The 24,666-nt window shown below is 43.0% G+C and overlaps 4 protein-coding genes and 2 pseudogenes across 4 annotated transcripts; 2 read left to right on the top strand and 4 right to left on the bottom strand.

Annotated features, from left to right (window-relative positions):
- Positions 1 to 4,129: 4,129 nt before the first annotated feature.
- Positions 4,130 to 5,693, bottom strand: LOC146917261 (uncharacterized). Its single transcript, XM_085721856.1, has 4 exons — positions 5,142 to 5,693; positions 4,781 to 5,014; positions 4,447 to 4,672; positions 4,130 to 4,383 (listed from the first exon to the last, which is right to left on the bottom strand). The coding sequence occupies exons 1-4, from the start codon at positions 5,691 to 5,693 to the stop codon at positions 4,130 to 4,132; spliced, it is 1,266 nt and encodes a 421-aa protein (XP_085577982.1).
- A 978-nt stretch (positions 5,694 to 6,671) lies between these two features.
- On the top strand, positions 6,672 to 8,378 carry LOC146917260 (uncharacterized). Its single transcript, XM_085721855.1, has one exon. The coding sequence runs from the start codon at positions 6,672 to 6,674 to the stop codon at positions 8,376 to 8,378; it is 1,707 nt and encodes a 568-aa protein (XP_085577981.1).
- A 2,268-nt stretch (positions 8,379 to 10,646) lies between these two features.
- LOC146917259 (uncharacterized) lies at positions 10,647 to 12,282 on the bottom strand. Its single transcript, XM_085721854.1, has 3 exons — positions 11,264 to 12,282; positions 11,073 to 11,200; positions 10,647 to 10,927 (listed from the first exon to the last, which is right to left on the bottom strand). Exons 1-3 carry the CDS (start codon positions 12,280 to 12,282, stop codon positions 10,647 to 10,649), a joined length of 1,428 nt encoding a protein of 475 aa, XP_085577980.1.
- Positions 12,283 to 14,541: 2,259 nt separating this feature from the next.
- LOC146917258 (uncharacterized) lies at positions 14,542 to 15,951 on the bottom strand (annotated as a pseudogene).
- A 2,317-nt stretch (positions 15,952 to 18,268) lies between these two features.
- LOC146917257 (uncharacterized) lies at positions 18,269 to 20,692 on the bottom strand (annotated as a pseudogene).
- A 326-nt stretch (positions 20,693 to 21,018) lies between these two features.
- Positions 21,019 to 22,775, top strand: LOC146917256 (uncharacterized). The gene is made up of 5 exons (XM_085721853.1): positions 21,019 to 21,172; positions 21,768 to 21,866; positions 21,971 to 22,266; positions 22,320 to 22,462; positions 22,565 to 22,775. Exons 1-5 carry the CDS (start codon positions 21,019 to 21,021, stop codon positions 22,773 to 22,775), a joined length of 903 nt encoding a protein of 300 aa, XP_085577979.1.
- Positions 22,776 to 24,666: the final 1,891 nt, after the last annotated feature.

The following is a 24,666-nucleotide window of genomic DNA, read 5'->3' as shown; positions in this document are numbered from 1 at the left end:
CCTGAGGAAACGAAAGATGTCGCCAATTGGGATCGCAATACACACAGGTTAGTCTTTTTTTTTTTTTTTTTTGGTCAGGTAACCTAGTCCCTGGAATTCACCTTATAGGTGAATAAGTGGGGTGTCCGGGGTTCAAACCCGGCCCCTGTATATAATAATGCATTGTCCTACCAACTGAGCTATGCTCACGGGACAACACAGGTTAGTCTTTCTATTATCACTGCTTATGACTTATGACTCCTTATGACTCTGTTTTGATTGAGTTTATCATAGCATATACACCGGGCCATCTTAAACACTTTGCAAGTCCGATTCTAATCTTGAAAACTGGCCCTGGTAATGGAAAAATTAAATTTTGGCTTAACCTTATAAGCTGAAGTTGTTCCAAGCAAATGCTATTTTTAGGACCTGCGATTTTTCTTTGATGTTGATTGGTTAAATTCTTTACACACTAAGGTAAATTGCTTGTACCGTGAGCCTTTTGAAGCCAACCTTTTGTTTATATTGAATTATTTTTTTTAGCCAATTTGAGCCTATATGTTAAACCCCTAGTTTCGGTGACAAACCATATTACAAGCTTAGATACCTTAGGTATGTTAACCCAAATTGATTTTGGAGTTAGGTGATAAGATTTTGGCTAAGTGAACCAAAATTATCGAAGTAATGCTAAAGATCGTATCCACGAGGACCGGTTGTTAACTTCTACTTAGCAATTTCATTATCAAAAGGATGTATTAAATTTCAGGTTGCCCGAGGCAGTTGAGATGATATTTGTAACATAAACTGTTTAAAAACAGTAAAAGTTGGTTTTAGAAATTTATGAGAAAAATATGGTTAAGACCTTCGAATCCTCTAATGTTCTTCTCGGTAATTTGCACCACATTTCAATCAATGTTCATCTAGTTTAACGACAGATTAACAAGATAATTCTACTCAATCTCTTGACCTAGAATTCTCTTCGCAAGTGACAATCCCTTAATCTTCGCAAGATAACAAGGTTGAGTTGAAAGTCTTACCATCACACTTGAAGTATGTGTTCCTTGAAAATGATGGTGCAAAACCGGTTATCATTAGTAGCTCTTTGTCCGATAAAGAAGAAGTGAAGTTGGTGGAAATTCTCAAGTCCAACAAAGAAGCGATAGGGTGGACGCTATCCGACTTGAAAGAGATAAGTCCATCTTATTGTATGCACAAGATCATGATGGAAGACAACTATAAGCCGGTAGCTCAACCACATCGCCGATTGAATCCAACAATGAAAGAAGTGGTACGCAAAAAAGTGATAAAAACGACGATTTTCATTGATAATAGAAATACTTGAAGCTAAAAACAGCCCTACAGGAGTTCATTTCCATCTTGGGCGGGACGAAAGGATTTTTTTTGAAAAAGACAAACAAACAAACATATTACTTAGATAGACGAGTAACAGTAGGGATGTCAACAACGACCCAATTGCGACAAACTCCTTATGGTATCACAAGAAAAAGTGCCACTTTTTCAGACTTGTCTTCTATGATTGCATTGGCTTCTAGCAGGGCAAGAATAAACCCAGCGCTGTGGAAAGTACCTCCAGTTGGCTTGATGGTAACACTTGGCTTGATAGCTCTAGTAGATGGTGAGAAACCCACCCCTTCCTTGTAAATGTTTTCCGGCAATTGTACCAACTGTCCCCAGCCTGTAGCTACAGCTTCTTGCACTACCTTCTGTGCATCTTTCAGAGAGGCCATATATGTTTCACTCTTCTTTGAATCTTCTCTTTCTATGGAGAGTCCTTGAAATGATGTCCCGTCTATACCGTCAGCACTGATGAAAAAGAAAGCCGACAGATGGCTGACTAACAAAGCTACTTCTCCGCTTACTGTCACCAACTTCCCATTTTGCACAAATTTCAACTTTTGGTGGAACGTGGATGTCAACGCTCTAGCTTCATGAATCCATGTCCTTTCTAGTAGTTTGGATGTCAAGCCATTGGATTGGCATTGAATCGTAATTTTTTGAATTTAGAAATGACGACTTCACTGGGGAGGAGGCACCAGGAAGAGTAGGTCGAGTTTTTTGTGAGGAATATCTGGATAGCATTAGCATCAACAAAGCCATCAATGTTGGGGAAGAGCACGAGGCCATAGATAAGCAAGGCAAGGATAGACTCAAAAGCATGAGTGTTATTTGCTTTAGCACAAGTGTAGGCTTTACTGATTAGTAACACCCATGCTTTTGATTTTATCCTTGCCTTGCTTATCTATGGCCTTGTGCTCTTCCCCAACATTGATGGCTTTGTTGATGCTAATGCTATCTAGATATTCCTCACAAAAAACCTGACCCATACTCTTCTTGGTGACACCTACCACTCCATCCACCATAGGACCGAGAAGCAGGACAGACTCATCCTTGGTTGTGTACCTTTGCTATATAAGTGGTATACCTCACATTTGCCTCGATCCTACCTCACCAAAGACAAAGCTCAATACTCAGAAAAATCATGACCTTGGCTCCAACCGATGTAATTTGGTACAACCCGGCTTACGATACTGGAACTATCATCGGCTCATGTAGAGAGTTCGGTAATGTGCCCCTTCTCAGTATTAACGAGGGAATCAACTGCTCCAAAAAGAGAAAATAACTATCATCGGCTCATGTGGAGAGTTCGGTAATGTGCCCCTTCTCGGTATTCACGGGGGAATCAGCTGCTCCAAAAAGAGAAAATAAATTTTTAAAATAAAGAGACATTAAAATAACAAAAGTAGTGAAGAATATATGAAAAATAGTGAAGAAATAATAAAAAAAAACAAATTGGCTCAGCCTGGATGAATCTGAAGATGTAGTTCAGTCCAAGGAATCCTTTGACTTGTTTCTCTGTCTTTGGAGCATGCATTTCTCTGATGGCTCTGACTTTGTCGGGATCTACTTCAATATCCTTCTGACTAACAATAAAGCCCAGAAGCTTCCCGGATCTAACACCGAAGGTACACTTATTTGGATTCAAACGAAGATTGTACTTTCTCAACCGCTGAAACATCTTCAACAAATACTCAACATGTTCTTCTTCAGTGCCTGACTTGACAATCATGTCATCTACATAGATTTCAACCTCTTTGTGTATCATATCATGGAATATCTTGGTCATGCCTCTCTGGTAAGTGGCACCAGCATTTATTAACCCAAATGACATCACCACATAGCAGAAAGCGCCCCAAGGCGTGATGAAAGACTTCTTTTCTCTATCTTCAGGAGCCATTTTGATCGGGTTATACCCGGAGAAACCATCGATGTGAGGTAAAGGGAAATCATCCTTCGGACTAACCTTGTTCAAATCTCGGTAGTCAACACACATTTTGACCTTACCATCTTTCTTCGGAACAGGTACTATGTTGGCTAACCATCGAGGATATTCAGATGTGATTAGAAAGTCAGCATCAATCTGCTTTCGCACTTCTTCTTTGATCTTGAGGGCCATATCAGGATGAGATTTTCTCAATGTCTGCTTAACTGGAGAACACTCAGGCTTTAGAGGCGGTCGGTGTTCCACAACTTTAGTATCTAACCTCGACATATCCTTGTATGACCATGCAAATATATCAGCATACTCTCCGAGAAGCTCAATTACTCTTTCCTTAACAGTTGCATCTAACAATGCCTCGATCTTAATCTCTTTCTTATCTTCCTCGGTACCTAGATTGATAATTTCTATCTCTTCCTGATGAGGCTGAATAGCTTTTCTTTCTCGTTCTAACATCCATCTGATCTCGTCAGGAATCTCTTCATCCTCCTCTACCATAGCCTTATAAATAGGGACTTGAAAATTGGGAGGAAGCATAGGGTTACCGTGTTCAACGGGCTCATTTATGTTTAGACTGCACATAATTTATGATTGATTTTAATGAGTAAATGCAGACCTTTGAATTTTTTTTTTTAAAAGAAAGAGAACAATTTTTTGGTTTTATGTATTACCATTTTTCTAGAAAAAGCAATAAAATAAAACAAAATAAAGGTCGTGACAGAAACGATGATTTTCATTCATAATTCATAATAAAAGTACTTGAAGCAAAGACAAAGCCCTACATGATTTCACTTTCGTCTGGGGCAGGACGAAAGGAGTTTTCTTAAAAAAAAACAAAAAAAGACAAACATATTATTTAGAAAGAGGTATCACAGAAGGGATGTCCACAGCGACCCAGTTGCAGCAGGTTCCTCCAAGTGTCACAAAGATAGGTGCCACTTCTTCAGACTGATCCTCGATAATTGCATTATTCTCAGATGGAGCATGAATGAATCCAGCGCTGTGGAAAGTACCTCCAGTTGGGTTGAACTCTCCAGGCTTACTATTAGGAAAACCAATCCCTTCCTTGCACTTGTTCTCAGGCAACTTCACTAACTGACCCCAACCTTCAGTTTTTCCTTCCTGTATCACTCTCTAAGCATCTTTCAAGGAAGCCATGCAAGTCTCACCTTTTTCCACACTTCCTTCGACATAGAACCCCCGAAATGATGATCCATCCGTACTATTACCACTGATAAAGGAGAAAGCAGACAAATGGCTAACCAACAAAGCTGATTCACCATTCACGATTATTAGATTCCCATGGCTTACAAATTTCAACTTCTGATGAAGAGTAGACGTCACTGCCCCGACTTCATGAATCCAGGGTCTGCTAAGTAGGCAACTGAAAGAGGCCTGTATTTCCATAACCTAAAAGGTAATCTTAAACTCATGTGGGCCAACTATAATGGGCAAGTCTATCTCTCCAGATACTGACCTCCTAGATCCATCAAATGCCCTTACCGTCACTGTATTGAGCCTCAAAAGAGCCTCTGAATATGCCAACTGGTCCAGAGTAGTCTTTGGCATCACATTAAGGGCAGAACCAGTATCTATTAGAACATTGGACATAGAGTCCGATTTGCAAAGAACAGAGATATGTAAAGCCAAGTTATGATTTTTCCCCTCCGCCGGGAGGTCTTTATCACTGAAACTCAAGTTATTGCATGCAGTCACATTTCCTACTATACTCCCAAACTGACCCAAAGTTACACCATGATCCACACTCCAACACTTTCATTAAGGCCTCACTATGGGCGTCAGAGCTTGACAATAGAAACATTATGGAAATCTTTGCCGGAGTTTGCAACAACTAATCTACAACCTTGTATTCACTTCTTTTGATCAACTTCAGAATCTCATCACTATCTTCATAAACAATTCCACTTGGCTGTCCCACAACTTTGCTTTTACTCAGATTCCGTTCTTTCACCGGTTCCTCGACTGGAGCACTAGTCTCCTTCTGAATAACAGTAGGGAGAATACGTCCACTTCTCAAGACTTGACTACTGTCAGCGATATTGTCCACAAGGTTTGGATGAATCAGCGGTATCTTCTTTCCGTCCTCTAGAATTGTGCATTCATACTTATATGTGATGACCCTTTGGGAAGTATATGGCAATGGTTCTGGTGGGCAGATTACCAGAGGAGTGCCAGCTGGCTTTGCACAGTTGGGCGTTATTACGAGCCGTTCCCGGGTCTTGAATACAGGAGTGACAACACAAACACCTTTATCTTTATCTTTCCTTGTGACAATAAGCTCTTTTCTGTCCAAAAGCCCTTGTATGTCATTCTGAACTTGCATGCATCCACGGGGATCCACAGAACATATGTCACAAGCCTTATGATCATGGCTAAAAAGAGTCGCCTCACACATCCTCCATATTTTACCTTGTTACGTGAGGGGTGATATGGTGTCGGTGCAAGTGTCGGTTTGTGCAAGCTTGGTATACCGTTCGTAAGTTTGATGGAATCCAGCTAGGGAAAAAACAAGACATCGCACACGAGTCTTACACTCAGTGGGTGATCGAGAGGGTTGTGGCTTTCGGTATGCCCTACACCATACCAAGGCACGTGTCTGCGACTGATCCAGAAATACCATGGCCTTTACCCCCAGAGACCAAGAAAGAGTACCAAGAGCGTTTGCATGCGTCCAACTGCGAGAAAGCCGCTTTGGAGAGAATGCTCCGCAAGAAAGAACAGGATTATGAGATAGTAATGGGTATGTTAGAGACAAAGACTTGGGAAAGTGAACAGAGAAGACTTGAGATTGCCCGATTAGAAGCCATCATCAAAGAAAAAGATGCTGCACTTGACAGGGTCCCGGGACAAAAGTAGAAGCGGAGTGCTTTCTTTGCCAGCACATGTTCTTATCCATCTCCCTAGAGTGGCCGAAGCTCCCTCCGGAGTTGTTTACTGTCTTACGTTTTATATTTTTAAGTTTATCCCTTGGCTTGGTTGTTAGAAGGGGAATTACCTTGTAGTATTTTATATTTGGAGTCTACCCCTTTGCTCAGTCTGTTAGAAAGGGAGTTACCTTGTAGTGTTTTATATTTGTAAGTCTATCCCTTGGCTTGGTTGTTAAAAAGGGATTTATCTTGTAAGTACTATTTTATCATCAATGAAATGTTTAAGTTGTTATGTTTACAAAAATTACTTTTATAAGTCCTTCGATAAAAAAGTAAAGATTGCATATTTTTTGCATTTAGCATATCATGCATCATATTGCATTCATAAAGCATCAAAATCAAGTCTCACATTTTCCTCCTCTCTGCCGCAGTAATTGAAAGTGGCCCGACGAATTCAGTACAAGCCTACTCGTATTCACCACACTAGAGCTTACATCAAGAAGAAGATGGCAACTGCAGAACAGGAAAACGTTCAGCTCAAAGCGGATGTCAGTAATCTCAAGGTAGAGTTAGAAAAGATGGCACTTATGATGGAAACTCTGATGGCTGAGAGAGAACAAGCAGTGGTCTCTGAGCCAATTCCTACTGTGGCCGCTTCTGCTGCACCTAATGGTACTCCACAGCTAATACCTGCTGCCGTGACATCTGCTGGGCCTGCGCAGCCTCTCATGATGGGCCCTTCAGGTGTTACTTCTCAATACTACATGCCTCCTGGTTATCCTTGGGGTATGCCACAGATGATCAATAACGGTGTTCGTCCGGGTACTACGGAAATGCCGTTCCCTTACGGTCAACAGTCGACACCATTTGTTCAGCCTGGCCAGCCAATCCCTCAGGTTATTGTGACTAATGTAGGACCCCATGTCCACGCCACTCAGCAAGAAGATGAACATGTGTACCATTCAGGTAGTGTGGCAGGAAATGATGGCGTGGAGGATTTGCGTGAGAAGTACGATAAAATGTGGCAAGAGGTAAAAGCTCTCCGTGCAAAAGATACTGCTGGTCCAGAGGCCCATGAACTTTGCTTGGTTCCGGATGTTGTGATACCACCCAAGTTTAAGTTACCAGAGTTTGAGAAGTACAAAGGAAATACTTGTCCCAAGCTTCATTTGACTATGTACGCTCGGAAGATGTCGGCCCACGCCGGAGATGATAAGCTTCTCATTCACTGTTTCCTTGATAGTTTGGTGGACCCCGCATCATGGTGGTACATGAAGCTAGAAAAAGACAAGATACGTACCTTTAATGAGTTGGGAAGAGCTTTCATTCAACAGTATGATTATAATGGTTTCCTGGTTCCGGATAGAGAACAACTGAGGGCCGAAAGTCAAGGAGACAAGGAAAGCTTCAGGACATATGCAATGAGATGGAGGGAACTTGCCTCCCAGGTTGTCCCACACATAGGAGACCCAGAGATGACTAAAATCTTTCTCAAGACTCTCAACCCATTCTATTACAGAAATATGGTTGCTATAGCTCCTAACAATTTCAATGATATGGTGATCATGGGGATGCGTTTGGAAGATGGGGTTCGAGAAGGACGTTTGTCTATTGAAAATGGGTCGTTAGGAAGTTCCTCAGGGGGTTCATCGAGTGGTTTATCGAGTGGCTCATCAAATGGTTCGTCTAATGGCGGTAGGAAGTTTGGAAATGGATATCCGAGAAAGAATACTCAAGAGGTCGGCATGGTGACCCATAGCGGATCTCAACCCGTGTACCTAAATTACCCTTATGTTGCCAATGTCGCATCACAAATGCCAGCTCCACAAATCCTGAATAATCAACCACCCCGACCTCAAGCATCTCCACCATACTATCCACCATTGTACCAGCAACCTTATCAACCATACAATCCTCAACCATTCCCTCAACACCCATATTATCCTCCACCGCCTCAACCACAACAGTATAGTCCTCAAGCTCAACAACAGCCACGCCCTCCTAGAAATCAGTTCCCTCCTATACCCATGCCATATAAGGATTTGTTGCCTTCTCTCCTTGCAAGAAATCTGGTACAGACCAGGCCTCCCCCCGCATGCAAAACCCTTTACCTGCATGGTACCGTGCTAACCGCACCTGTGAGTTCCATCAAGGGGCACCGGGGCATGACGTTGAACATTGTCTCGCCCTTAAAGAAGAGGTCCAGAAGTTAATCCAAGGTAAAGAACTAACCTTCACAAATCCTAACCCTGTTGTTCCAAATAACCCTCCGGCCGTTAACATGATTCAAGAAGACAACTTTGTTCTCTATGCATGTGATATCAAAACTCCTCTGGTTCCGATACATGTAAAGATGTGTGAAGCAACTCTCTTTAGCCACGATCATGAGGCTTGTGGTATATGTTCAGTGGATCCTCGTGGTTGCAAGCAAGTCCAGAATGATGTGCAAGGGTTGCTAGACAGGAAAGAGCTTGTTGTTACAAGAAAAGAGAAAGATAAAAGTGTTTGTGTTGTCACTCCGGTATTCAGGACTCGGGAACCGCTTGTGATAACAGTCAATCGTGCAAGACCGGCCGGCACCCCTCTGGTGATCTGCCCGCCAGAACAATTACCTTATTCTTCTCAAAAAGCCGTGCCATATAATTATGAATATACAATTCTGGAAGATGGGAAAAAGGTACCTCTAGATTCACCAGTCCTTGTGGACAATATTGCGGAAAGTAGCAAGATTTTGAGAAGTGGGCGGGTACTCCCTGTTGTTGTTCAAAAAGAAGTTAGTGTTCCAGCTGAAGAACCGATGAAAGAGCGGAATCCGGGCAAAGGAAAAGCGGTAGGACAGCCCAACGGAATTGTCTATGAGGATAGCGATGAGATCCTGAAGTTAATCAAGAGGAGCGAGTACAAAGTAGTGGATCAGTTGCTACAAACTCCTGCCAAACTCTCTATAATGTCTCTTTTATCCAGCTCTCATGCCCATAGAGATGCTTTGATGAAGGTGCTAGATCAGGCTTATGTGGAACGATGTAACTTTGGGACAGTTCGAAAGTATTGTAGGGAATGTGACTGCCTGCAACAATTTGAGTTTCAGTGATGAAGACCTCCCGGTGGAAGGAAGGAATCACAACCTAGCATTACTTATCTCAGTCCTTTGCAAATCAGACTCTCTCTCTAATGTCTTGATAGATACTGGGTCCGCTTTAAATGTGATGCCGAAGTCTACTCTGAACCAGCTTTCATATCCAAAGGCTCTCTTGCAGCCTAGCAATGTGACAGTGAGAGCATTTGATGGAACCAGAAGGTCAGTATGCGGAGAAATAGAATTACCCATCTCAGTTGGCCCACACGAATTCAAGGTTACCTTCCAGGTTATGGAGATTCAGGCCTCTTTCAGTTGCCTACTTGGCCGGCCTTGGATCCATGATGCTGGGGCAGTGACATCCACCCTCCATCAGAAGCTTAAATTCATAAGTCATGGGAAGCTGATAACCGTCAATGGTGAGTCAGCTCTGTTGGTCAGTAATTTGTCTGCTTTCTCTTACATTGGTGGTAATAGTTCGGACGGGTCATCATTCCAAGGCCTCTTTGTTGAAGGAAGTGCGGGGAAAGTTGAGACTAGTATGGCTTCTTTGAAGGATGCTCAGAAGGTGATTCAGGAAGGAAAAACTGAAGGCTGGGGTCAGCTAGTGAAGCTACCAGAGAACAAGCGCAAAGAGGGAATTGGTTTTCCAGATAGCAAGCCTGGGACATTCAATCCTGCTCGAGGTACTTTTCGCAGTGCTGGTTTCATTCATGATCCGCCAGAGACTAATGCAATCATTGAGGATCAATCTGAGGAAGTGGCACCCGTCTTTGTGACACCTGGTGGAGCCTGCTGCAACTGGATCGCTGTGGATGTTCCTTCTGTGATACCTCGTTCTAAGTAATATGTTTGTCTTTGTTTTTGTTTTTCTTTAAGAAAACTCCTTTCGTCCTGCCCCAGATGAAAGTGAAACTTTGTAGGGCTTTGTTCTTGTTTCAAGTACTTTTGTTATGGATGAAAATCGTCGTTTCTGTCACGACCTTTAATTTATTTTATTTTATTTTAGTGCTTTTTCTGGAAAAATGGTAATACATAAAACCAAAAAATATTTGTTCTCTTTTTCTTTTAAAAGTCAAACTCAAAAGTTTGTATTTTGAGAACAAGAAATTTATGTTCAGTCTGCACATGATTTATGATTGATTTTAAATGGGTAAATACAGACTTTTGAGTTTGACTTTTAAAAGAAAAAGAGAACAAATATTTTTTGGTTTTATGTATTACCATTTTTCTAGAAAAAGCACTAAAATAAAATAAAATAAAGTAAAGGTCGTGACAGAAACGACGATTTTCATTCATAACAAAAGTACTTGAAACAAGAACAAAGCCCTACAAAGTTTCATTTTCGTCTGGGGCAGGACGAAAGGAGTTTTCTTAAAGAAAAACAAAAACAAAGACAAACATATTACTTAGAACGAGGTATCACAGAAGGAACATCCACAGCAATCCAGTTGCAGCAGGCTCCACTAGGTGTCACAAAGAGGGGTGCTACTTCCTCAGATTGATCCTCAATGATTGCATTAGTCTCTGGCGGATCATGAATGAAACCAGCACTGCGAAAAGTACCTCTAGCAGGATTGAATGCCCCAGGCTTGCTATCTGGAAAACCAATTCCCTCTTTGCGCTTGTTCTCTGGTAGCTTCACTAGCTGACCCCAACCTTCAGTTTTTCTTCCTGAATCACCTTCTGAGCATCCTTCAAAGAAGCCATACTAGTCTCAACTTTCCCCGCACTTCCTTCAGTAGAGAGGCCTTGGAATGATGACCCGTCCGAACTATTACCACCAATGTAAAGAAAGCAGACAAATTACTGACCAACACAGCTGACTCACCATTGACGGTTATCAGCTTCCCATGACTTATGAATTTAAGCTTCTGATGGAGGGTGGATGTCACTGCCCCAGCATCATGGATCCAAGGCCGGCCGTAGGCAACTGAAAGAGGCCTGAATCTCCATAACCTGGAAGGTAACCTTGAATTCGTGTGGGCCAACTGAGATGGGTAATTCTATTTCTCCGCATACCTTCTGGTTCCATCAAATGCTCTCACTGTCACATTGCTAGGCTGCAAGAGAGCCTTTGGATATGAAAGCTGGTTCAGAGTAGACTTCAGCATCACATTTAGAGCGGACCCAGTATCTATCAAGACATTAGAGAGAGAGTCTGATTTGCAAAGGACTGAGATAAGTAATGCTAGGTTGTGATTCCTTCCTTCCACCGAGAGGTCTTCATCACTGAAACTCAAATTGTTGCAGGAAGTCACATTCCCTACAATACTTTTGAACTGTCCCAAAGTTACATCGTGTTCCACATAAGCCTGATCTAGCACCTTCATCAAAACATCTCTATGGGCATCAGAGCTGGATAAAAGAGACATTATAGAGATTTTGGCAGGAGTTTGTAGCAACTGATCCACTACTTTGTACTCGCTCCTCTTGATTAACTTCAGGATCTCATCGCTATCCTCATAGACAATTCCGTTGGGCTGTCCTACCGCTTTTCCTTTGCCCGGATTCCGCTCTTTCACCGGTTCTTCAGCTGGAACACTAACTTCTTTCTGAACAACAACATGGAGTTCCTGCCCACTTCTCAAAATCTTGCTACTTTTCGCAATATTGTCCACAAGGACTGGTGAATCTAGAGGTACCTTTTTCCCATCTTCCAGAATTGTATATTCATAGTTATATGGAACGGCTTTTTGAGAAGAATAAGGTAATTGTTCTGGCGGGCAGATCACCAGAGCGGTGCCGACCGGTCTTGCACGATTTACTGTTATCACAAGCGGTTCCCGAGTCCTGAATACCGGAGTGACAACACAAACACTTTTATCTTTCTCTTTTCTGGTAACAACAAGCTCTTTCCTGTCTAGCAACCCTTGCACATCATTCTGGACTTGCTTGCAACCACGAGGATCCACTGAACATATACCACAAGCCTCATGATCGTGGCTAAAGAGAGTTGCTTCACACATCTTTACATGTATCGGAACCAGAGGAGTTTTGATATCACATGCATAGAGAACAAAGCTGTCTTCTTGAATCATGTTAACGGCCGGCCCATGAGGTGGCAGAGGGTTAATTGGAACAACAGGGTCAGGATTTGTGAAGGTTAGTTCTTTACCTTGGATTAACTTCTGGACCTCTTCTTTAAGGGCGAGACAATGTTCAACGTCATGCCCCGGTGCCCCTTGATGGAACTCACAGGTGCGGTCAGCACGGTACCATGCAGGTAAAGGGTTTTGCATGCGGGGGGAGGCCTGGTCTGTACCAGATTTCTTGCAAGGAGAGAAGGCAACAAATCCTTATATGGCATGGGTATAGGAGGGAACTGATTTCTAGGAGGGCGTGGCTGTTGTTGAGCTTGAGGACGATACTGTTGTGGTTGAGGCGGTGGAGGATAATATGGGTGTTGAGGGAATGGTTGAGGATTGTATGGTTGATAAGGTTGCTGGTACAATGGTGGATAGTATGGTGGAGGTGCTTGAGGCCGGGGTGGTTGATTATTCAGGTTTTGTGGAGCTGGCATTTGTGGTGCGACATTGGCAACATAAGGGTAATTTGGGTACACGGGTTGAGATCCGCCATGGGCTACCATGCCGACCTCTTGAGTATTCTTTCTCGGATATCCATTTCCAAACTTCCTACCGCCATTAGACGAACCACTCGATGAACCACTCGATGAACCACTCGATGAACCCCTTGAGGAACTTCCTGACGACCCATTTTCAATAGACAAACGTCCTTCTCGGACCCCCTCTTCCATACGCATCCCCATGATCGCCATATCATTGAAATTGTTAGGAGCTATAACAACCATATTTCTGTAATAGAATGGGTTGAGAGTCTTGAGAAAGATTTTAGTCATCTCTAGGTCTCCTATCTGTGGGACAACCTGGGAGGCAAGTTCCCTCCATCTCATTGCATATGTCCTGAAGCTTTCCTTGTCTCCTTGACTTTCGGCCCTCAGCTGTTCTCTATCCGGAACCATGAAACCATAATAATCATACTGTTGAATGAAAGCTCTTCCCAACTCATTAAAGGTATGTATCTTGTCTTTTTCTAGCTTCATGTACCACCTTGATACGGGGTCCGCCAAACTATCAAGGAAACAGTGAATGAGAAGCTTATCATCTCCGGCGTGGGCCGACATCTTCCGAGCGTACATAGTCAAATGAAGCTTGGGACAAGTATTTCTTTTGTACTTCTCAAACTCTAGTAACTTAAACTTGGGTGGTATCACAACATCCGGAACCAAGAAAAGTTAACGGGCCTCTGGACCAGCAATATCTTTTGCACGGAGAGCTTTTACCTCTTGCCACATTTCATCGTACTTCTCACGCAAATCATCTACTCCATCATTTCCTGCCACACTACCTGAATGGTACACCTGTTCATCTTCTTGCTGAGTGGCGTGGACATGGGGTCCTGCATTTGTCACAACAGCCTGAGGGATTGGCTGGCCAGGCTGAACAAATGGTGTCGACTGTTGACCGTAAGGGAACGGCATTTCTGTAGTACCCGGACGAACACCGTCATTGATCATCTGTGGCATACCTCAAGGATAATCGGGAGGCATGTAGTATTGAGAAGTAACAGCTGAAGGGCCATCATGAGAGGCTGCGCAGGCCCAGCAGATGTCACGGTAACAGGTATTAGCTGTGGAGTACCATTAGGTGCAGCAGAAGCGGCCACAGTAGGAATTGGCTCGGAGACCACTGCTTATTCTCTCTCAGCCATCAGAGTTTCCATCATAAGTGCCATCTTTTCTAACTTTGCCTTGAGATTACTGACATCCGCTCTGAGCTGAATGTTTTCCTGTTCTGCAGTTGCCATCTTCTTCTTGATGTAAGCTCTAGTGTGGTGAATACGAGTAGGCTTGTACTGAATTCGTCGGGCCACTTTCAATTACTGCGGCAGAGAGGAGGAAAATGTGAGACTTGATTTTGACGCTTTATGAATGCAATATGATGCATGATATGCTAAATGCAAAAAATATGCAAATCTTTACTTTTTTATCGAAGGACTTATAAAAGTAATTTTTGTAAACATAACAACTTAAACATTTCATTGATGATAAAAGAGTACTTACAAGATAAATCCTTTTCTAACAACCAAGCCAAGGGATAGACTTACAAATATAAAACACTACAAGGTAACTCCCTTTCTAACAGACTGAGCAAAGGGGTAGACTCCAAATATAAAATACTACAAGGTAATTCCCCTTCTAACAACCAAGCCAAGGGATAAACTTAAAAATATAAAACGTAAGACAGTAAACAACTCCGGAGGGAGCTTCGGCCACTCTAGGGAGATGGATAAGAACATGTGCTGGCAAAGAAAGCACTCCGTTTCTTCTTTTGTCCCGGGACCCTGTCAAGTGCAGCATCTTTTTCTTTGATGATGGCTTCTAATCGGGCAATCTCAAGTCTTCTCTATTCACTTTCCCAAGTCTTTGTCTCTAACATACCCATTACTATCTCATAATCCCGTTCTTTCTTGCGGAGCATTCTCTCCAAAGCGGCTTTCTCGCAGTTGGACGCATGCAAACGCTCTTGGTACTCTTTCTTGGTCTCTGGGGGGTAAAGGCCATGGTATTTCTGGATCAGTCGCAGACACGTGCCTTGGTATGGTGTAGGGCATACCGAAAGCCATAGTCCTCTCGATCACCCACTGAGTGTAAGACTCGTGTGCGATGTCTTGTTTTTTCCCTAGCTGGATTCCATCAAACTTATGAACGGTATATCAAGCTTGCACAAACCGCATCCTCAAATCTGTATGACCCACCTCACTATTAAGGTAGAACTCGTTGGATAACGAAATACTATCAGGCTTCCCTCTCATAGGATATCCATACTGGCGCATAGCAAGGGTCGGATTATAAGTGATTCCTCCACATGTACCAATGAGGGGCACATTCTCAAATTCTCCACAAGCACTGATGATCCCTTCAGTGTCAGATGCAGGGTGAGACAAAATAATGTCGGCCGGGGTGAGGGGCATAAGCCTTTCAGACCAAGAAGCTGTCCCGATGTCGGTCTTGGAGAAGGCGACTTTGGGCAAGTGTGAAGCAAACCATTTGAATAACAGAGGTGCACATCAAACAATAGTTCCGCCCTCTTGGCGCTGTTTATAGTGGATGGAGTGGTAAGTATCTGCAAGGAGGGTAGGGACCGGGTTATTAGAGAGGAAGATCTTGATGGCATGTTGGGAAACAAGAAGAGGCCGTGTATAAGTAAGGCGAGAACGGATTCAAATGCATCGGTTTTTTTTGCTTTGAAAAAGTCAGAGGCTTTTCGGTAGAGGAATTTAGCAGTTAGGCCGAGGAACTTGTTTTTAATGGTAAAGTGGGGTTGAACTAGGTCGGAAGGCTTTAGATGGAGTGCTTTTGCAATAGTTGTCTCTTTAGGTGTGGGCTCAAGACCATTGAAGGGTACTTCTTTTGACACCGGCAAGCCAACCCAATAGGAATACTCCTCGAGTGTGGGGACCAACTGATAATCTGGGAAAGTAAAGCAATGATAAACCGGATCATAGAATTGCACCAAAGTTTCCAAAATGCCGTCGTCCACCCTCACCCTGATGAGATCGAGTAACCTCCCATACCGATCCCGGAACTTCTTAGGATTAGCAACTTGATTCCCTAGCTCCCTCAGTCTTGTCAAATCCAGTCTCTTGAAACTATACTTCTTAATGCTCCTTGTTTCGGGATTCATCTACAATGTTTACAAAAAAACTTGTCTAAATCCTTCGATAGTTTTATGAATGGAAAAAAAATATTTATGGATGAATGCATGATGCTAAGAACATTGAATACATGAGGGGTTAGATTCCAAATGTTGGAGGTGAAGGTAACGCCATTTGGTAAGGACTATGGTTTTTAACTTGCACTTGTAACAAAGGTTCTACCAAGTTCCCAAATTACAACTACCCTCATGGACTTATCGGTGCGTAGGACTGCTCCTAGACCAACAGTATTCATAAGGAAGTCTAGTTTGAGTGTAGTATCGCGTGACGACTAAAGTCAAGACCGCTCTTGGTTTAGCCACCGCACTACGTCCTAGAAAGGCCAAGATGGGTTAAAGGTTCTCAACGCTTGATGGGTACCAATGCAGTATGGGATTTGGCACACGAGGGGGAGGCCAAGTTTGTACAAGATTTCTTGCAAGCAGAGAGGGTAGCAAATCTTTATACGTCATAGGTATACGAGGAAAATGGTTCCTAGGGGGACGATTCTATTGTAGAGCTTGAGGACGATGTTATTGTTGAGGCGGTGGAGGGTAATATGGATGTTGGTAGAGTTGTTGAGGATAATGTGGTTTGGTAAGGTTGCTGGTACAATGGTGGATAATATGGTGGAAGTCCTTGAGGCCTTTGTGGTTGATAATTTGGGTTTTGTGGAGCTGACATTTGTGGTGCAATGTTAGCAACATGGGGGTAGTTTGGGTAGACAGGTTGAGATCCGCCATTGGCCACCATGCCCACCTCTTGAGCACTCTTCTTTTGATAACCATTCCCGAACTTCTTAGTACCACTAGATGAACCACCTGATGAACCTCCTGACGACCTATTTTCAACAGTCAAACGTCCTTCTCAGACTCCCTCTTCAAGACGCAATCCCAGAACTACCATCTCGTTGTAGTCTTATGGAGTCGTGGCAACCATCTTATTGTAGTAGAATGAGTTAAGAGTTTTGAAGAAGATTCTAGTCAGTTCCTGATCTCCCAGCGGTGGAACAACCTGAGCTGCAAGCTACCTCTCCCTTAATGCATATGCCCTAAAACTTTCTTTGTCTCCTTGAACCTCAGCCCTAAGTTGCTCTCTATCTGGAGTCAAGAACCCATTGTAATCATATTGATGGATAACAGCCCTCCCCAACTCATTGAAGGTACGAATCTTGTTCTTTTCCAACTTTATGTACCATCTTGATGCAGGATCCGCCAGACTGTCGAGGAAACAGTGGATGAGTAGTTTATCATTTCCAGCATAGGCAGACATTGTTCGAGCATACATAATTAAGTAGCTCAAAGGACAAGTGTTTCCCTTTTATTTCTCAAACTCTGGTACCTTGAATATGGGTGGTATCACAACATCAGGAACCAAACAAAGTTCGTGAGCCTCCGGGCCGAATGTTTCTTTTCCGCGGAGAGCCTTCATCTCTTGCTCCATTTCATCATACTTCTCTCGTAAGTCATCCATCCCGTCATTTCCTACCACACTATCTGAGTGATAGATCTGTCCATCTTCTTGCTGGGTAGTATGAACATAAGGTCCTGCATAAGTCATAACAGCCTTAGGAAGACTGAACAAACGGTGTTGACTGCTGACCATAAGGGAACAATATTTCTGTAGCACCAGGACGAACACCATCGTTAGTCATGAGTGGCATGCCCCTGGATAACCTGGAGGCATGTAGTGTTGAGGACCAGAAGGACGGAATCCCGCATTGTACATATTTGTCGCATCACCAGATGAAGGTTCAGTCACAAGAGGCTGTGTAGTACCAGCAGATGCAGCAGAGACGATAGGAATGGGCTGGGCTTGAGGAGCGCCAGCGGGCTGGGGGATTGCAACATGTGCCTAAGCTGCTTGTACCTGAGGGGCCTTCATGGTAACCATCATGGCTGTTAACTTTTCCATTCCTTCCTTGAGATTACCAACCTCCTCCTTAAGCTCGACGTTCTCCTGTTCAGCAGATACCATTCTCTTCTTGTTGTAAGCTCGAGTACAGTGAATGCGAGTAGGTTTGTATTGAATACGCCGGGACACTTTTGCTTACTGTGGCAGAAAGGAGTAAAGTATGAGACCTGTTTTTGACACTTTATGAATGCAATATGATGCATGGTATGCTAAATGGAAAAATGTGCAATTTTTAGTTTTTTTATCAAAGGACTTATAACAGCAATTTTGTAAACATAACAACCTAAACATTACATTAATATAAATAAAGTATTACAAGATAATTCCCTTTCTAACAACGAAGCCAATGGATAAACTTATAAATATAAAACATTACAAGATAATTCCCTTTCTAACAACAAAGTCAAGGGATAGACTTACAAAATTAAAATATTACAAGATAATTCCCTTTCTAACAACAAAGCCAAAAGATAGACTTATAAAAGAAAACATAAGACAGTAAAAGCGACTCTGGAGGAACTTCGGACTCTTTTAGAAGGATGTATACGAACATGAGCTGGCAAAGAAAACCCTCTGCTTCTTCTTCCGTCCCGGGACCTGATCAAGTATGGCATCCTTCTCTCGGAGGAGGTCATTCAGTTTAACAATTTCTTCGTTTTTCTTTTGGATATCCCAATCTTTTTGTTCCAGTAGGTCCATTACGCATTCATTATCGCGCACCGCTTCTTGATACTCTACTCTCAAACTCGAATTCTCCTTTGTTAACTCAGCTATCCACTTCTGATACTCCTTATCGGTTTCAAAGGTCATAGGCAGAGGTGGAGTAATTGCGGACAAGAACCTTGTTAGCTTGTAAGGCATCCAAAATTGAATAGCTCTGTCGTTAACCCACTGAGTGTAGTCCGCATGGATGGCCGCTTCCTCTTTCCTAACTGGCCTGTATCTCTCCTACGGATAGCGTGCCAGGCTCGCGCAGTTTGACGTCTCATTCCCTTAGTGTCACTTTGGTTGTGGTAATATATGTTCTCAAGATGAATGCTGAGAGGCTTTCTTTCCATGGGGAGCCTGAAGTGGCGTCTAGCAAGAACTGGGTTATAACTGATTCCTCCATGTATACCCAAGAGAGGTACATTGTTAAATTCACCACACCTATAAATGATGGTTCCTTTATCGTAAGCCGGGTCGTACCACACTATTTCCTTCGGAGTAAGGGCCATAAGCCTCTCTGACCAAAGACGGTTTTCTAGATTAGTTGTGAAGCGAGGAGTTCGGGGTAAGTGAGAGGTAATCCATCTATATAGCAACGGTGCACAACACCAGATAAGTCTACGACCCGCCGGAGTACGTTCATGGATGGAATGATAGGTATCAGCTAACAAAGTGGGGACAGGGTTTTTTGATAGGAATATCTGAATGCCATTGATGTCAACAAAGTCGTCAATGTTGGGAAAAAGCACCAGACCATAGATGAGTAAGGCAAGGATAGGGTTAAAGGCATCGACACTGGATACTTCATCGAAAAAGTCAGCTTTTTGGTAAAGGAATTTGGTAGGGAAGCGTAAGAGATTGCCACTAGTGGTGATATGGTTTTTCACTTCAGTAGTTGGGAGATGAAGAGATTCAGCAATGGTCGAGAACTTAGGAGGTTTTTCAAGACCACTAAAGGTACTTTGTCGAGCACCAGCCGATCAATCCAATAAGAGTACTCTTCCAAAGTGGGAACCAACTGATACTCTGGGAAACTGAAACAATGATACTCTAGGTCATAGAACTGGACAAAAGTCCCAAGGAACCCTTCATCAACCTTCGTCTTGAGAATTCCGAGCAAATTTCCTTAGTCATGATGGAAGCGTGTTGAGTATTTCACCTTATTTCCTATCTCCCTTAACCTCACAAGATCCAATTTCCAGTTTCCTAGCTCCTCATATCTTAAGAGGCCTCAAGGCATGAGAGAAAATAAGATGAGGTTAGTCAAATTTTAATTATAAGGAAGACTAAGCAGTATAGCTTCAGAAAACTGGATCTTGTAAGGTTAAGGGAGCTAGGAAATAAGGTGAAATGCTCAACACGCTTCCATCATGACTATGGAAATTTGCTCGGAATTGTCAAGATGAAGGTTGATGAAGGGCTCCTTGAGACTTTTGTCCAGTTCTATGACCAAGAGTATCATTGTTTCAGTTTCCCAGAGTATCAGCTGGTTCCCACTTTGGAAGAGTACTCTTATATTGATCGGTCGGTGCTCGACAAAGTACCTTTCAGTGGTCTTGAAAAACCTCCTAAGGTCTCGACCATTGCTGAAGCTCTTCATCTCCCAACTTCTGAAGTGAAAAACCATATCACCACTAGTGGCAATCTCTTAGGCTTCCCTACCAAATTCCTTTACGAAAAAGCTGACTTTTCCCAACATTGACGACTTTTTTGACATCAATGCCATTCAGATATTCCTATCAAAAAACCACGTCCCCACTTTGTTAGCTGATACCTATCATTCCATCCATGAACGTACTCCGGTGAGTCGTGGACTTATCCGGTGTTGTGCGCCGTTGCTATATAGATGGATTACCTCTCAGTTACCCCGAACTCCTCGCTTCACAACAAATCTAGAAAACCGTCTTTGGTCAGAAAGGCTCATGACCCTTACTCCGAAGGAGGTAATGTGGTACAACCAGGCTTACGATAAAAGGAACCATCATTGATAGCTGTGGGGAATTCAACAATGTACCTCTCTTGGGTATACATGGAGGAATCAGTTATAACCCAGTTCTTGCTAGACGCCAGTTTGGGCTCCCTATGGAAAGAAAGCCTCTCAACATTCATATGGAGAACATATATTACCACAACCAAAGTGACACTAAGGGAATGAGACATCAAATTGCGCGTGCTTGGCACGCTATCCGTAGGAGAGATAGTGGCCAGTTAGGAAAGAGGACGGGGGCCGTCCATGTAGACTACACGCAGTGGGTTATCGATAGAACTATTCAATTTGGGATGCCTTACAAGCTAACAAGGTTCTTGTCTTCAATTACTCCACCTCTGCCTATGACCTTTGAAACCGAGAAGGAGTATCAAAAGCGGATATCTGAGTTAACAGAGGAGAATGCGAGTTTGAGAGTAGAGTATCAAGAAGCGGCGCACGAGAATGAATGCGTAATGGACCTACTGGACAAAAAGATTGGGATATCCAAAAGAAAAACGAAGAAATTGTTAAACTGAATGACCTCCGCCGAGAGCAGGATGCCATAATTGACTGGATCCCGAGACAGAAGAAGAAGCAGAGGGCTTTCTTTGCCAGCTCATGTTCGTATCCATCCCCCTAAAAGAGTCCGAAGTTCCTCCAGAGTCGCTTTTACTGTCTTATGTTTTCTTTTATAAGTCTATCCCTTGACTTTGTTGTTAGAAAGGGAATTATCTTGTATTATTTTAATTTTGTAAGTCTATCCCTTGGCTTTGTTGTTAGAAAGGGAATTATCTTGTAATGTTTTATATTTTTAAGTCTATCCCTTGGCTTCGTTGTTAGAAAGGGAATTATCTTGTAATACTTTATTTATATTAATGTAATGTTTAGGTTGTTATGTTTACAAAATTGCTTTTATAAGCCCTTTGATAAAAAACTAAAAATTGCACATTTTTGCATTTAGCATATCATGCATCATATTGCATTCATAAAATGTCAAAACTAGGTCTCACACTTTACTCCTTTCTGCAGCAGTAAGCCAAAGTGGCCCGGCGTATTCAATACAAACCTACTCGCATTCACTGTACTCGAGCTTACATCAAGAAGAGAATGGTATCTGCTGAATCGGAGTACGTTGAGCTTAGCGAGGAGGTTGGTAATCTCAAGGAAGGAATGGAAAAGTTAACAACCATGATGGCTACCATTATGGCCGCTTAGGCACAAGCAGTTCAGACACAGGCCGCTCAAGCACAGGTAGCAATCCCCCTGCCCGTTGGCGCTCCTTAAGCCCAACCCATTTCTCTGGTGCATCTGCTGGTACTACGCAGCCTCTTGTGACTTAACATTCTACTGGTGATGCGACAAATATGTATAATGCGGGCTTCCGTCCTTCTGGTCCTCAGCACTACATGCCTATCTAGGTTATCCATGGGGTATGCCACTCATGACTAACGATGGTGTTCATCCTGATGCTCAAGAAATATTGTTCCCTTACGGTCAACAGTCAACACCATTTGTTCAGCCCGACCAGCCAATTCTTCAGGCTGCTATGACTTATGCAGGACCTTATGTTCATACCACCCAACAAGAAGATGGACAGATCTATTACTCAGATAGTGTGGTAGGAAATGACGGGATGGATGATTTACAAGAGAAGTATGATGAAATGCAGCAAGAGATGAAAGCTCTCCGCGGAAAAGAAACCTTCGACCCGAAGGCTCTCACGAACTTTGTTTGGTTCTTGATATTGTGATACCACCCAAATTCAAGGTACCAGAGTTTGAGAAATACAAGGGAAACATTTGTCATAGGAGCCATTTATCTATGTATGCTCGAAAGATGTCTGCCTATGGTGGAAATGATAAGCTACTCATCCACTGTTTCCTCGACAGTTTGGCGGATCCTGCATCAAGGTGGTACATAAAGTTGGAAAAGGACAAGATCCGTACCTTCAGTGAGTTGGGGAGGGCTTTTATCCAACAATAAGATTACAATGGGTTCTTGACTCCGGATAGAGAGCAACTTAGAGCTGAGGTTCAAGGAGACAACGAAAGTTTTAGGGCATATGCATTAAGGTGGAGCGAGCTTGCAGCTCAGGTTGTTCCACCACTAGGAGATCAGGAACTGACTAGAATCTTCCTCAAAACTCTTAAATCATTCTACTACAATAAGATGGTTGCCACGGCTCCACAAGACTTCAATGAGATGGTAGTTATGGGAGTCTGAGAAGGACATTTGACTGTTGAAAGTGGGTCGTCAGGAGGTTCATCAGGTGGTTCATCTAGTGGTACTAAGAAAATCGGGAATGGTTATCCAAAGAAGAGTGCTCAAGAGGTGGGCATGGTGGCCCATGGCTGATCCCAACCTGTATACCCAAACTACCCCTATGTTGCTAACATTGCACCACAAATGTCAGCTCCACAAAACCCAAATTATCAACCACAAAGGCATCAAGGACTTCCACCATATTATCTACCACTGTACCAGCAACCTTACCAACCACATAATCCTCAACAACTCTACCAACATCCATATTACCCTCCACCGCCTCAACAACAACATCGTCCTTAAGCTCCACAACAGAATCGTCCCCCTAGGAACCATTTTCCTCTTATACCTATGACGTATAAAGATTTGATACCCTCTCTGCTTGCAAGAAATCTTGTGCAAACTAGGCCTCCTGTGTGCCAAATCCCATACCACATTGGTATCACCCCGAACTCACCTGCGAATTTCATCAAGGAGCATCGGGTCACGATATTGAGCATTGTTACCCTCTCAAGGATGCAGTCCAGAAATTGATCCAGAGCAAAGATTTATCCTTCACAGACCCTGACCCCATTATCCTTTAAGAATTTGGCCTTGTTCTCAATGCACGTGATATCAAGACTCCCTTGGTCCCAATACACGTGAGGATGTGTGAGACGACTCTTTTTAGCCATGATCATGAGGCTTGTGACATATGTTCTGTGGATCCCCGGGGATGCATGCAAGTTCTAAATTACATACAAGGGCTTTTGGACAGAAAAGAGCTTATTGTCACAAGGAAAGATAAAGATAAAGGTGTTTGTGTTGTCACTCCTGTATTCAAGACCCGGGAAAGCCTCGTAATAACGCCCAACCGGGCAAAGCCAGCGTAATAACGCCCAACCGTGCAAAGCCAGCTGACACTCCTCTTTCCACCAGAACCACTGCCATATACTTCCCAAAGGGCCATCCCATATAAGTATGAATGCACAATTCTAGAGGACGGAAAGAAGATACCGCTGATTCCTTCAAACCTTGTGGACAATATCGCTGAGAGTAGTCAAGTCTTGAGAAGTGGACGTATTCTCTCTACTGTTATTCAGAAGGAGACTAGTGCTCCAGTCGAGGAACCAGTGAAAGAACGGAATTCGGGTAAAAGCAAAGTTGTGGGACAGTCTAGTGGAATTGTTTATGAAGATAATGATGAGATTCTGAAGTTGATCAAAAGAAGTGAATACAAGGACAAATAAGTTGTTGCAAACACCGGCAAAGATTTCCATAATGTCTCTATTGTCAAGCTCTGACTCCCATAGGGAGGCCTTAACGAAAGTGTTGGACCAGGCTTATGTGGATCATGATGTAACTTTGGGTCAGTTTGGGAGTATCGTAGGAAATGTAATTGCATGCAATAACTTGAGTTTCAGTGATGAATACCTCCCGGTGGAGGGGAAAAATCATAACTTGGCTTTACATATCTCTGTTGCTTGCAAATCGGACTCTCAGTCCAGTGTTCTAATAGATACTGGTTCTGCCCTCAATGTGATACCAAAGACTACTCTGGACCAGTTGACATATTCAAAGGTTCTTTTGAGGCTCAGTACAGTTACGGTAAGGGCATTTGATGGATCTAGGAGGTCAGTATCTGGAGATATAGACTTGCCCATTATAGTTGGCCCACATGAGTTTAAGATTACCTTTCAGGTTAAGGAAATACAGGCCCCTTTCAGTTGCCTACTTGGCAGGCCCTGGATTCATGAAGTCGGGGCAGTGACGTCTACTCCCCATCAGTAGTTGAAATTTGTAAGCCATGGGAATCTAATAATCGTGAATGGTGAATCAGCTTTGTTTGTTAGCCATTTGTCTGCTTTCT

The sequence above is a fragment of the Medicago sativa genome, chromosome 6 (assembly GCF_051527215.1).
Source record: "Medicago sativa cultivar Bolivia chromosome 6, Bolivia_mono, whole genome shotgun sequence".
Lineage (NCBI taxonomy): Eukaryota > Viridiplantae > Streptophyta > Magnoliopsida > Fabales > Fabaceae > Medicago > Medicago sativa.
The sequence above is the reverse complement of the archived record's forward strand: the minus strand, read 5'-3'. Positions and strand labels throughout refer to the sequence as shown.